The sequence below is a fragment of the Falco rusticolus genome, chromosome 8 (genome assembly GCF_015220075.1).
Source record: "Falco rusticolus isolate bFalRus1 chromosome 8, bFalRus1.pri, whole genome shotgun sequence".
Taxonomy (NCBI): Eukaryota; Metazoa; Chordata; class Aves; order Falconiformes; family Falconidae; genus Falco; species Falco rusticolus.
Genome location: NC_051194.1, coordinates 46,027,290 through 46,041,057, shown reverse-complemented (window position 1 = coordinate 46,041,057; position 13,768 = coordinate 46,027,290). Strand labels below are relative to the sequence as shown.

The following is a 13,768-nucleotide window of genomic DNA, read 5'->3' as shown; positions in this document are numbered from 1 at the left end:
GATTCTGCCTTTATTTAAATATTTAGTGTGTGAAATGGAGACATGAAGAATTGTTCTAACAGGACACTTCTACTCGTCTTGTCATGTGGGCTTTTAAGTAGGACTAGTTTGACGGGGTGGGGTGGTCTTTTAATGATCAGATGGTCCAAAACCAGATTCCAGATCTGGGTTTAACAGCATCATGATTTCATTCAGTCTCCTCAGAAGTCAGCAATATTCCATAAGAAATAAAGTGATGAAGTTATCCATTTAGGAAAAATGAACTGTGGCAGTTCAAGGACTTGCTTCTTTCATGCTAGACAGAAAAGATATATCAGAAAATGTTTGTTCTGAAATGGGACAAGTTTTACAGCTATGTTTCCTGTGTCTCTATTGCTGTTGTGGTTTCTTGGGCTTTGAGCTGTTGATTTGGTTGAGTGTTGTGATTTTTTATTAATCATATATCCACCTGAGAACACATCAAAATCTGACATTTGTTGCTTCATTGTTTTAATGTTATGTTTGTGTGGAACTAGTTTCATGTCTTATTTCTCCTTGTGAGTTAAAAGAAAGCTTTTCTCTTCTCATTTTAAATATTCATCTAACTTGATCCTATCATCTTTGATTTGAACATACTGTAACTGAGACCTTGTAATCATGGATTTTTATTTATTTTAATTTTTGCTTCTCTGCTAATAGATGTTAACACTTGCTCTGTGTTACTGCTGCTTTTAACTTAAAAATAGAGAAAGAAGTTTGTGTTTTGCTGTCTTGTGTAGCTGTTAATCATCTTCAGAAACCCTGCGCTTGGGTTCCGTAGAGCAGATTTTAGATAACCAGAAACATTCATTGCTGCAGGTAAATTTCTGAATGGTATTTTTACGGCCACTAAGTAAATGTTAGTGGCATTGCCTCATAAATATGTAACAGAAAATTAGTTTAGTCTTGTTGTAAACGTTTTGTTTATTCTTAGTACTGCCTGTGTGGTAAATATTTAACCGGATATGCAAGTTAAATGGTTTTTGTTTACAATGTATGTAAGCAGTTAGTGTCTGCTTAAATCTGTAAAGAAATTATAAAATGGAATTGAAGTGCGGATTGAGTCCTTGTTGCTGCAGACATGCTGCACTCAACTCAGATATTTTGTTGCAGAAATGGTCATGATAATGAGTACGTGGGAACTAAGTACTCAAGAAATAAATTACATTGTGTATGTTTTTAGAAACATTGCTACTTATGTTCACTGAAGTTTATTTGCACAAGCCTAAAATAACTTTGTATGTTCATTTTGCTTCTCATTGAAGTGTCTGTAGGAAAAGGTAGTGAACATTGGCAAGTCCCTAATATACAAAACTTGCAAATTCTCTTCTAACATGCTTTTAACTATCATGATGTCTTTCCTTGTTTCCTGCTATTTTTCCTTGCCTTTCCCCATCGTGCAGTGGTGATACCAGATTTACAGAACATGTGGGTGAATCATTCCTTTGACATACAGGTGTGGTGCAAAGATCTCCACTGGCATCTTCTTTGGCTGTGACCTGGTGAACTGGCTCATGCAAGTTGGCCTTGCCTCTGACCGTGGTGAAGCTGTGATGTATGGAGACAGACTGATGAGAGGAGGCGTCGTCCAGCATATTACAAATGAATTTGAATTTCGCGATGAATATTTGTATTACCGTTTTGTTCCTAAGAGATCAGTTGCAGTTGAGAGCCATTGACCTGAGAATGTAGGCAGAGGACAGGCAGTTAGGGGTGAGTGTGACCACCTCCTCTGCCTTCACCAGTGAAATTGGAAGTATTTCTTTCTCATGGCTCTCGGAGAATTGAGTTATTCCCTCTTGTAAAGTTAAGAGATGTGGTTTTACTTATGTCTGTTCTGAAGGAAATGTCAGCAAAGGATTTTTAGTGAGTGTTCCAGTTAATGCAACTAGAACAAAACAAGATGCTCTGGATTTAGAGCATTTTTTCCATTTTGAGCAAAACAAATAGTAAAATGGTATATGTCACTGTCATATTATAGAGGCATTGTAACAGCAGCTTTAGTGACTGGTGCCAAATGAAAAAAACCACCCATGAATTAGAGGTATTTTTTATGTTGCCGTGTGTTTTCCATATTTTAGTGTGGCCTCCCTGTGACTTCACAGAAGTAGAATTTCTTCTATCATACACGGTTTTTACTACTCTACTCTTGTCTAACACCAGGAAATTTTTCTAGCTGTTTACACCTCAAATCAGGTAGTTTGTTTCCCCCTTAAACATAAAATCCTCCATTTGTAAAAGTAGAATTGTTGTGAAGATGATTCCGATGTCGGAGGATTAAAGCTGAGGAAATATTGAGTGGAATAAATAATGGTTCTCTACAAAATTACCAAATCTTGAAAACATATAAAAATACCCACTTCTCCCCCAAATCAGGAAAATGATATAATAGAATTTTGTATAAAAAATTAGTTGTGAAGTTTTGCCTTATGGTGGTAGTAACAGCTTTGTCATGAGTAGATTTTTAATTTCTGAAATTAGCCTTTCCAGTTTTAATTCAGAAGTGCCAACCTCAAAGAAAGATGTTATGGAAGCCTTGGATACCTGTGCAAGTCAGGATGAAAAATTTTATCAGATCATAATATCTTTTAAATGGAATACAATGACTTTTAAATCTATTATATAAAGTATCCTAACTGAACATCCAAGTTAGGATTTAGAGTAGCTAAAGATCCTGAAATTTTAGTATTGGTGGCCTAACAATGATTTCTAATAAGCCTCAGGTATCCTCCTATGATGTTTAGTTACTCTAGTGTCATTCAGATTTCTGTGCACTGAAAGCAGAATCTGCGAATCTGTGTGTCTTCTACAGTGTTTTGAAAAGTTTAAAGACAAACTGTAGTATTTGATAGCCGTTATGCTGCCCTTTTACAACTGCAAGAACAGCATTTATATGTCTACATAAAAATTTTATATAGTGAAGGAAAGGAACCTGGGTATTAAAAAAAAAATGTTATTTGCTCAAGTATATGAATAACTCTTCTCATCCTTTTTTTTAAAGTCTTTCCCTTCTTTTTCCTTTTTTTCTTTTTTTTGGGTACACAGGTTTTTATTATAGCTACTTGTGCATCTAGTTTGTATTAAGAATTAAAAGTGATTTTAGCAACATGAGCTACCATTGAAGAAACAGTTGTGTCACAGTAGCTACAACTCCATGCAAGGCTTATATGGGAAAAGTAATTCCTTTTACTGTCAGTCTTAGTGCACTTCTGTAGTGTGCACAGAAACATAACTGCATGCTACTGCATATGTATGCTATACAAACTGACGTGTTTTAATGTTTTCCAGCAACAAAAAAATTGACATTTGTATCAGGCTGTGGCCACAAAGGAAAACAATAGTATATTTCCCCTGCAACTGCTGAAGATTATTACATCAAATATTTTGGAATAATTAGATATATGCGACTTAAGAGCAGAAGCCGTGAGTATGTCTGGCTTCTAAGTACTGTAACTTGTCAATAAATCTGTTACTTGATTTCAGAGTTCTGAGGTTTGATGTGATGCGAGGTGTGAGAGGGTTATGTGTGCGTGTCAAGATTTATGATAAATGTGTTTTTCTGAGAGATTTGGTAAAGTGGCTCTTGGGTTTCAAATTTGGTATTTCTTTAATCCACCCTTGATGCTTTTTAAGTAGACAGAGGACTTGTTAATGGGTGTTCACACAAGGATACCAGTTTTCATCCAACAGCATAAACAGATCTTTTAAGAACATTCCATATTATCATCTACTTAGCAAATAGTATTTTTTTATTTTTTGTTTTTATTCTTCAGATGTTCAAGAAGTTGGTCTTAGGTCAGTTTTATGGGTCTATGCATAGTCATTGTTCTTACACTTGTCTTTCTCATTTTCACCAGAAAGTCCTGCCCTTGCCTCCCTTTTTATAATGGCTCCCTAGGTTTGAACACAATATATCTGTTTTAAGTAAGAAATTGCTCAAAGTATCTGCTTAGAGAAGGCTCCCTGTTACAAATCTAACACCTTTAATGAACAACTGACACCAAAATCTGTTAGATTTAACTGTTACAATACTGTGACTGCTGAGAATCATACCCATTAGTCTGATGAGAGTCTGTAATGGTTAATAAGTCTAAGAACTAAAGAAACTAGGAATGAAATATGGGATATGATAATCTATTTCCAAATCACTGGGTACTTCTGGAAGCTACAAATACTTTGAATAGCTTTAGAAAGTTACATAACTCTTTTATCTGAAAAATATTTGCTTTCACCGAGGAGCATTAGGAAATTCTAAGTAGTTGACAATTTGATGTATGCCAGTAGTTGATCTACTGAAGTGTGCATTTTTGATGTTTAGAAATAGCTTTGCTTTAAAGATGTGATCAGTGGTGCAATGAGTTCTTTTATTTTTGAAGGTGGATTAGTTTGGGATAAATCACAGTTAACTTGGAAGTTATAGTCCCATGAAAACATCCACTGACCAAGTAAGTCCAGAGGAGTCTCCAGTGAAACACTCACTGATCTCAAATATTTGTGATCTCAATATATATCTCAAAATAATTGTGATAATAGACAGGGGTGGATATAAAACTTTGTTTTCTAGGTAGCAATTTTAGTACTTTTTGAGTTTGTTTTTTTAATACTGATCATTATCAAACTCTAGACCTTTTAAAATAAGCTGCAACATATATTCCTAGATTAAATACATGCAAAGATTGCCCTCTAGAGGACATTCTTATTTAATTTTTTTAAAATTTATGACTGTGGGAGGGAGGGTTCTTTATTTTTCCTGACCTCATCTTCGTTTTCTGTTTTGACACTGCGTATGTTCTAGAAGGATGAAATCCCAGGAAAAAAAAAGATACCAAAATATCCTTTACTCTGTTGGCCAGCACTTGATCTACCTCCACACGTCACGTCGTTTTTACTTTGTATCCTGTAGACCACCAAATAAAAAACAGCACAGAAACTAGAGGAACAGTTAGACTATATCTGCCTATATTACAACCAGACCAATATGTTTAACCTGGTTAATTGCCACCCCGTGATTAAGTGGCCAAGACATTCACTTAAAGGCCTACTCCACCACCTTCACTACTTTCATTCCTGTGTAACTTCATAAAATCATAGGATGGTTTGGGTTGGAAGGCACCACTGCAGCACAAAATTGTTTCTCTTATTTTGCTATGCTACCTGTAAACTTGACTCTGTTTCCAGCACAGTTTTACCTAGCATTTATTAATGCTTTGAAGTTATCAAAGAGCTAGTGTGGAACAGCTGATGACCAAAAATAGGACAAAGATACACAGAATTGTCAGATAAAGACATCCATGATGCAAACAGGTAAATACAGCAAAATTTTATTGATTATAGCTTCCAGTTCACAACCATGCACTGCACTATTGAACTTCTAAGTTTTGTTGGCAACACAGACACAAAAGGTTAACAGTCAACTCAAACTTACTTTCAGTCTTACCTGCTACTGGGTCTTACTTGCTACTGTCACTTGAATGTTCAAGAACCTTTCCTGACCCCTTAATTTCTTGCTGTGGATATGAACACGGTATTCCAAATTAACTTCTACTTTCATTGTAAGATCAGGAAGAACAAATTCTGCTAAGCTCTTAATTTTCTTATTCATTCTGCAAACTTCATTGTATGTGTATTCTTTTCTTTGCTTATACTTACTTCTTTTTTTACCAGTGGGGGGATAGAACAGCTCACAAAATGAGCAAACTGCACGCGTGTAGCCCCATCTCTAGCATCTGAAATGATTCTATAGACTAAATATAGAAAAATCATCAGAAAATGGTCTTTCTGTGGTCTGCTCTGTGTTTCTGTGGGGGTGCTGTGTCATGTCACATACTGCTACCGCAGCTCTAATGCTCTGTTTCATGTTATGTGTTCTCTTCTGAAGGTCTGCAGAAGTGCTGGCTGGTTTGGTTTTTTTTTTCTTCCAGTCATACCCTGCTTGATTGTGTAGTAAAGCCAGAATCTGCTTTTTCTTGTTTGCTTAGTTTGTCCCTTGCCACAGATAATAAAAGTAGTGTCACATATTGATCATTACTTTTAAACAGGATCAGGGCAGGGAGGAAGAGTTCATAGCAGGGCAAAAAGCTTGATTATACAGGGAGGAAGAGTTCATAGCAGGGCAAAAAGATCGTAATTTTGGCAAGACAAGTCATGGTTAAAAGGCTTTATATGAAGTGAAAAATTTTTGAAAGTCCTTCTAAGTGTCCCACTTGAGTACATGTATATACTTGTGTACTCCTACCTCTTCCTTTCTAGCTGTCCAATTTAAAAAAGTAACAATTCAAGAAACATTAAAAAAATCCCACACAATGTTATAAAGCGTATTGAAGAATTAATTTGACAAAAATCATACTGTGTGCAAATAAGTTTATTTTTTGTTGTCAGGGTGGGGAAAATAGGGAAGTAAAGATTGTGTGGTAGCTTGCAGGATGCTTGCATTGTTGAATTCCATGTTATCAGATTTAACAACTCACGGTAAAATTGTAACTGTGATTTGGTTTTAATATACATTGAACTCTTACCCTCATTTTACATTGAAGGAGTAGAAGGTTCATAGATGAAAAGTATCTTAAAATGTTCTGTTTTATCAAACAGCTGAATATCAATTTTAATTGACTTGCATAGCACTTTTTATTCAGTGCACATAATAGCTTCTACATTTTACAAAGTCCTTCAGTATGGCCATTTTAATTTAGGCAGTGTGAAATTCTGCTATGATTATCTGGACTATAAAAGCTACATGTGTGTACATTGGAACTGGGTTCTGAGTTAGAGTTCTTCATCCAGAGATGGGGTTGTTCCACAATTCAGTCAAGTTATTACATTCTCGTTGCATCTGTTTGTAGGCAAAATCAGTCTCTGCTGACAGCTTTATGTCACCTAGAGACAAAGCCACTGCCTAGCTCTTAAGAGCCTTTTCAACATTGCTTCATACAACCAGAAGCTGTTTGGCCTGAATATGAAACTGCATTTTTAAAACTGTCCATATTAAATGGTATATTGAAAATAGGATGTAATCTATATAGCCACTTCATTAAAAAAGTTAAATCACAAAACTGAATTTTACCACATTCAAATAGTAGTTTTAGCTATATATTTTGAGTTCTTCTTCTACACACTGTGAAAAAAGGTTAACCATTTGGTTAACATCAAGACATCTGTTTTGCAGGATTGATTCCATTTCACTTATCTTCCGTTTCTCCAACTCCTGTATCTCTTTCAGCATCTCTTTACCTTTGCCCTGCAAAAAGAAACGTCTGTATTTCAGTAAAACCTATACAGAGTATGTAGTGTTCACCCTAACAAAATTCTGTTCTTATGTCCTTGTTTTAACCTCTTAATAGTTTCTAGGGTACAAGTTAGTGTTGGTAGAAGATAGCACCATGACAGGTCTTCTTAGGAATCTTTCTTAATACCTAGCACTCACTTCATCTCCTACATCCTTGTCTGATGGACTGAAAATAAAATTAAAGCTGCTTTAGCTATTTGGCTACCAACACTTAAGCAGGCACACCTTACTTTTTAGAACATGTAAATAGGAGAGGTGCTACTGTTAAAAGTGAGCAGCTACCTCCCTGCTTCACCTGTGTCCTGCTATCTTCGTGATCTTGTTTTCTTTCCAGTTCACACCAAGCAATGGTAAAAGGCATGCCCTCCTTGCTGCCTGAGACCAGGGTCCTGAAGAGCCCTAAGTACTCTTATTAGGACTTGTATATTGCCTGTGGCTGCTCAAGCATTTCCCCACTATCTGACTGGTGCAGGAGTATGCGTGGCCTGCTGCTTTGCAAGATGAGCAGTACAGACACTTGTCTGGGGCTAGGCCTGGGAGTACAGCATGTGCTAGTTGCAATTTTTAGTGTCTGAAACATATGCCTGCCAGATGCCAGGACAATGGGCTTCTGGTGCACTACAATGCTCTTTGCAATCCATCAAAGGGCATTAAATGGTCTCACATTAACAAAACGTGAGCAAGGAGCTTATATAAACCAGCTGCTTGCGTTGAAATCTAATTTAATCAACATACCTTGATAGTTTCCATAACTACAGCAGCGCTTTCATGTTTTTTATAGAGCTCATGTCTTCGATCTGGCTTATGCTGAAAACGTGGTTGCTTCTTAACTGGATCATCATGACCAAATGTAGGGGAGCTAGTTTTTAATAACTGAGTAATATTGGGAACAAAAATGAAAGGCTTGAATACAGACCTAGAAAGAGAAAATAGAACAGAAATCCTTTACTAATACAGTTTTGCTAAAATTGTTGAGTCAGTAGATTGCTGTATTTTTTTTACCATTCTTCTAATTCTTTCATTTAAGAAGTCTAGAAAAAAAACCACCAAACCAACTCCTAACTGATATTTAAGTCAGTGTCATAGCAGTGTTTCACTAGGTAGGTTGGTAGATAGCCTTAATGGACGTTATGTTCCTCCTCCTTCTGGATTATGCTGGGAGAAGGGAGAGAAAAAAAAACCAACCCAAAACAAAAAGGAATATAATTAGACAAATTGCAACACTTTTTCATTTAGATACTTGCAACTTTTTATCCTCATTATTTGCTGCTATATCACCTTGCAGGATCTGGTGTTCCAGTAAAGAAGTGAATACATGGCAAATCAGGCTGCTGAGGCAATACAGACACCATGCTTCCAGTTGTCATAAATCCACCTTCCATATTAATGCCGCTCTCTTTGTCACGAAGAATTTCCATCATTATTTCAGAAGTGATGGATCCTATTTAAGATACAATACAATTACTTGCACACAGCGCTACTGACAATGCCAACTAAATGGCATGTTCTCGACAACTGGCTGCTTTTTCCTTTAATAGGCAATGCCAATTTTAGTTTGTCCATGTTGGCAGAAAAAAAAATCATCTTAACAGCATACCTTAATATATGTAACACACTTAAAAATACTATCATTTTCCCCAAAGTATTTATTTCAGAGAGTAGGTGATAACGAGCTATAACATTTATGACTTAGAAAAGGGGGAGGATGATGACACACGATGTTTCCCAGAAAGGTAAAATACATATGACTAGCAAATGTTTGTTCACACAGTAACACTGCAGATGAAAATTAGTAGCCTGGATTAAAGGCTGAATTTTCTGAGCACTGTGTGGAAGTTAAGTGACTGTAATAGTTATTGGTATTTGTACACAGTTATACCACTTTGTTGCTTTGGAAATGTAAAAACAGTAACAATTGTGCGTGAATTTTGTGTGTAACTTTGAAAATGAAACACCAAGACTCACTTTTATTATTTTAATCATCTGACCTTCCAAAGCTCTTAGGCTTCAAGTTGACAACTGAACAGATGCACTGCACTAGTAACATGTTCTGTGCTACAGAATCAACTACAAAACTACAATAGTACATCCATTTGTAAATAAGTCTTAATCAATTATCTATGTGAGGTATGGAAAATAATAATTCTCAGTTAGATGAAACAAAACCCTTTCCACGTATGCTTCTGCATCCAGTGTTCAGATGATACTGCTGTTCAGGTATAGCGTGCACTGAAGCTTAAATACTGGCATAGTATCACCAAGCAATCCAACAGGCAGCACTTGCAGTAGTTTATTTTTCAAATCTGGTGTACCAGTTGAATGTGTGCATATGGTAGAAAAGCGTTAGTTCATTCACTTTTTTTTTTATTTGAAGGTATCATCCACCATTTAATCTTTTAACGTTTCCCTCAGTGAAGTTCTAGCTGCATAAAGATTCTTTTTTTTTTTAACTGCCTTGCTGTTTCCTCTTAAAATAATCACTCTGCTGCTAAGTCAGATGTGTCCAGGTTTTTCTTTTTTTTTAATACACAATTCTGCATGCCTGTAGACATTTCAGCAAGGAAACACTCTTAAGTATTCCCACAGTTGCCTGGGAAAGTTGAAGAATTCAACAAATCGGCAAGCTAGAAGAATCAAAGAAATTAAAAGAAGCAACAGTTTGCCAACTGCAAGCTGGCAGCTTGTCCAGGAGGAAAGAAGGTATTGCGCTATATGTTTTTATTATTTTGTATTCCTGAAATACATTCCTTATTTTTTGAAATATTTATAACATTTATCTAAAAATGGTCTTTGCATGATAGGCTGCCTAGAAAAAAACTGTAATGCCACTGAGTGGAAAAGCTGGGATAGGTAGATTAAGAAACCAGTGATTTTACTGATGCTGTAAACCAAATAGCTTTTAGTTAGGGCACCTATTTAAAATAAATCTAAACAAACCGAAACCATATGAGGCTGATAACCTGGACACCTGGTGTTTATTTTTAAAATGGTTCAGGTAAATGCCTGAAAATGGGGATTTAGAATGAAAACACTGATAGAATCTCAGCATTGTTATAATACAAGTAAATACAGGTATTATGAAAATGCTTTTCAGTATTCTGAACCTGCAATTCCCAAAATGAATGCAGGATTTACACGATCACTAGCGCAGGACAGTAAAAGGTAATTCATGCTGATGCATTAACTAAATGCTAAACCTGGTCTGGCAGAGCTCAGCCAAATAAAAAAACACAGGGGTGCAATGTAATTTTGGTTCAGATTAATTACTTTAAATGAGCAAGTGAATACAGATGCAGCAAAAACCTGCCAGGTGGATGCAGTTAGAAGAGAAGTAATAGCTTCTTTCTATAGAGGTCTGAAAAATAAGTGATTAAGTTAGTGATTAGGAGCACCTGCTTAGAGTACAGAAGATTATTTTGTTCTGCTCTCAGTGTGTTATTAGACTACACAAGGTTAGAGTAGCAGTTATACTGGAACTACAAAGATTTAAAAACCAGTCTCAAAAAATAAATGCAAGATATGTATCTGAATGCTGTGCTGTTGTCTTACGCCTGTATGAATGGTACCAGACTGACATTGTTCATAAGGTTCTGTTTGTGGCTGAAAACCACTGGGAGTCTGTTTTGGCCTGCATATTTCTTTTTCTTAAGAGGTACAGTATAACATAAAGCCTATCAAAATGTTTCAGAGCAGGTCTTACAGAGTATTTAAGCGGTATGATCATAATGTGACCTCTCAGTGTTGTTACTGACACTGTTACTCTGTGTGTTTGATAATTGACCCTTGTTTTAATTTCCCCTCATCAACAAATAGGCAGAAATGGATAGAAGACTTAAAGTTCAGCATTTCTCCTTTGGGCGAAAAGTTATTCAAGTAGGTCCTGGTTCACCAGATCATGTCAATGATTGCCCACATCAGATGTCTAATAACATGATTTAAATTAATGTATCTCACTAAATGCTTTGCATATCTTAAAAATATATATATAAAAATATGATACCTTTGTGCTTGTTCAGAAGTTTATAGCCTTCACAATATCGGCCTCTGGATGTGGTCATTCTGGCAGTATTTACATAAGAATATGTGGCAGCAAAGTCAAATTCCTTTTCGCCATCCCACCAGCCCTTGCTTTTGGCATATTCCTTCAATTCTGGGTGTTCTCTGTCAATCTTGGTTGTGATAGAGAGCTGGTTGGAAATATTCCGTACACCGCCTGTTTGTAAAGTGAGGAAAGAATCATTTTAATACACTGAATGCTTTTTCTTGATACTTTGTTTACAATTACCTTACTAAAGCAAATTATGCCCTGAAGAGTTTCCTACAAGATCTATGAATCCTGTGGTTTATTTTTGGCCCTCTCTCCCTGGCTATTATGCATCCTTCTGATTGAAATTCCACTGCCACTCAGTCCTGACTCATTTACTTCTATTGCCAGCATCATATTTCAGGTTCTGTTCTGATTATTCCCATCTTTACATTCTTCTTCTTAGACCTCCAAAGATGTAGCTTGTCCACTGGAAAAAAAAGCCACTTCAGGGCCTAATGCACCAATCCTGTCAGTGTTACCCTGTCACCAAATGGAACTGTCATCAGTTGCCACCATCCTTAACACCATACATACTGCTGTCATTCTCATGCTGACCTTCTTGCTGTCCTCCATTTTCCAAGTGCAGATATGGTCATTTCTGACTCTGAAAAGCCCCCTGTGACTCAGCTCCTCTGTGAAACTGCTAGCCACTCCACACTGATGCCCTAGGAAGCAATGCTGTTGCTTACAGGCACACGTACACATCTGGAGGCTAGACCGATGCCTTAATGAAATGATAATTGAGAAGTGGAGAACTGCTAATTGTCATTGTATTTGAAATGTTTAAAATGAAGAGTGTCATCCATACCTTCTACTTTTTCTGCTGCCCAGTATTTTCCTGATGTCTCCAGCACCCATGCTTCCTTTCTGTCGGCTATCAGAAAACTGTTATGGTATGTGAATGCCATGTGGCTCTCCATACAGTTTCCTCCCTGTCCATGTTTTTCTAGCAAATCAACTATGACAGTTAGAGCCTTTTCAGCTGTGTCTGCTCTCTCGAGTCCAAGCCTAAAAAAAACAAAACCCCAAAACAAAAAGGAAGATGTAATCTTTGGAACTATAAACTTTACATATAAGTATTCAGCCTGAATATACAAATTGACTTAGCATACTAGTTTTGTATGTACCTGATGCTTTGTACAATCTGGTAAGAGAAAGGAGCAAGTCACTCAAAGGGCTTGTTTGAAGTGGGTCCTCTACGTGCTTGACGTGGGGAAAACCAACCAACGGGCAATACAGAAAGGCAGGGAGAGGGCTCCTAGGGAACGCCTCCAGTGCTGGGTGGGTACGGAACCAGGGGCAGACAGTACCAAGAACCGCCTGCCCGCTGTGGGTTAATGGGCGTTACACTGGCACCCAGTGAGGCAGGCACCAGCAGCTGTCATTATTCACCTGGAGGTGCCCGGCTAAGACTGGAATTTAAAAATACGTGTGTGAAAGCTGGGGGAAACAGGAAATGAGTGCAGATGCTAGAAGAAGGCCCAAACACTGGTTCCTGAAGCCCAGCTGCGCTCCTGTTAAGTCTTGTTTCAGTTTAATATAAATCTTGTGGAGAGAAAAACGTTTGATTTCCTCGATGGATTCTGTTCTTGCACCTGAGAGCTCTCGGGGCTCCCGGCGCCTGGCAGGGCTGCAAGGCTGTGCCAAGGCACACTTATTTTTAACCACGGCTGGAACAGCAGAAGAGGTGGGCGTGTCCTCTGAAAGCGAAAGCACGTATTTCCCCGTGTAACTCACACCAAACGTTTCCAAATTAAATTCCGAGTTCAGCACCGTTTACCAAAAGAGCCTGTGCCAACCTGACCAGGTCCATGCCGAGGAGGGCTTCGTCGTCGCCGACCTCCTCCCGCCCCCACACCGCCTCGTTGCCGATGCAGACGCCGTGCTCGTTGGCCCCCATCTCGGCGCCCCAGAGCCAGGCGGGCCGGCTCAGCACCACGGCGTGGGTCTTCGCCACCTGCTCGATCGTCACGTAGGTGCACTGCAAGAAGCCGGAGCACGACACGAATTACCTGTCACGACAGCACTTTGGCGAGCGTCGCCCCGAGATTCACGGGCTGCGAACGCACGGCCGCGGGGCGGGGGGGCTCCTGCCGCCGGCCCGGCCGTGCCCCACCGCGGGCCGCCCCGCGCCCTCACCTCCAGCGCGGCGCCGGGCGGGTGCGCGGCGGCCGGGAAGTGCACGACCTCCTGCACCTCGTCCGCCGGCCGGTCCGAGTTCTTCCCGAAGATGACGCGGCCCCCCGCCGCGGCGGGCGGCAGCGCCACGAAGGTGTCGCAGGAGCGGGGCGGCGGGCGGGCGGACATGCTGGCGGCGGCGGCGGGCGCTCCGCGGGGCTCAGCGGCGGCGGGGCGGGGCGGGGCGGGTCCGGGCGGCGGCG

General features: G+C 38.9%; 2 protein-coding genes across 5 annotated transcripts in view; one reads left to right on the top strand and one right to left on the bottom strand.

Moving 5' to 3' along the window:
• The window catches only part of GPR155 (G protein-coupled receptor 155), a 29,947-nt gene extending 26,445 nt beyond the window's left edge, over positions 1-3,502 (top strand). For 3 of the 4 annotated variants that reach the window (XM_037397498.1, XM_037397499.1, XM_037397496.1), the window contains one exon: positions 1,475-3,502. In XM_037397498.1, the coding sequence (XP_037253395.1) occupies positions 1,475-1,697 (223 nt within the window). In that variant the 3' untranslated portion in view covers positions 1,698-3,502. Of the gene's footprint in view, positions 1-1,421 lie in introns of all 4 variants that reach the window. The other variant, XM_037397500.1, reaches the window with a different exon arrangement.
• Positions 3,503-6,361: 2,859 nt separating this feature from the next.
• SCRN3 (secernin 3) lies at positions 6,362-13,695 on the bottom strand. Its single transcript, XM_037397501.1, has 7 exons — positions 13,527-13,695; positions 13,187-13,368; positions 12,196-12,395; positions 11,301-11,513; positions 8,579-8,741; positions 8,036-8,216; positions 6,362-7,252 (listed from the first exon to the last, which is right to left on the bottom strand). The coding sequence occupies exons 1-7, from the start codon at positions 13,692-13,694 to the stop codon at positions 7,097-7,099; spliced, it is 1,263 nt and encodes a 420-aa protein (XP_037253398.1). The 5' UTR covers position 13,695; the 3' UTR covers positions 6,362-7,096.
• Positions 13,696-13,768: the final 73 nt, after the last annotated feature.

What these genes read in the sequence shown, in the direction of transcription:
- SCRN3 (XM_037397501.1), bottom strand. Translation starts at nt 13,694, where the DNA reads ATGTCCGCCCGCCCGCCGCCCCGCTCCTGCGACACCTTCGTGGCGCTG. An exon ending in ACTTCTGAACAAGCACAAAG is followed by an intron (nt 8,742 to 11,300) that starts GTATCATATTTT and finishes TATCTTAAATAG; the next exon opens with GATCCATCACTTCTGAAATA. An exon ending in TAGTTATGGAAACTATCAAG is followed by an intron (nt 7,253 to 8,035) that starts GTATGTTGATTA and finishes TTCTTTTTGCAG; the next exon opens with GGCAAAGGTAAAGAGATGCT.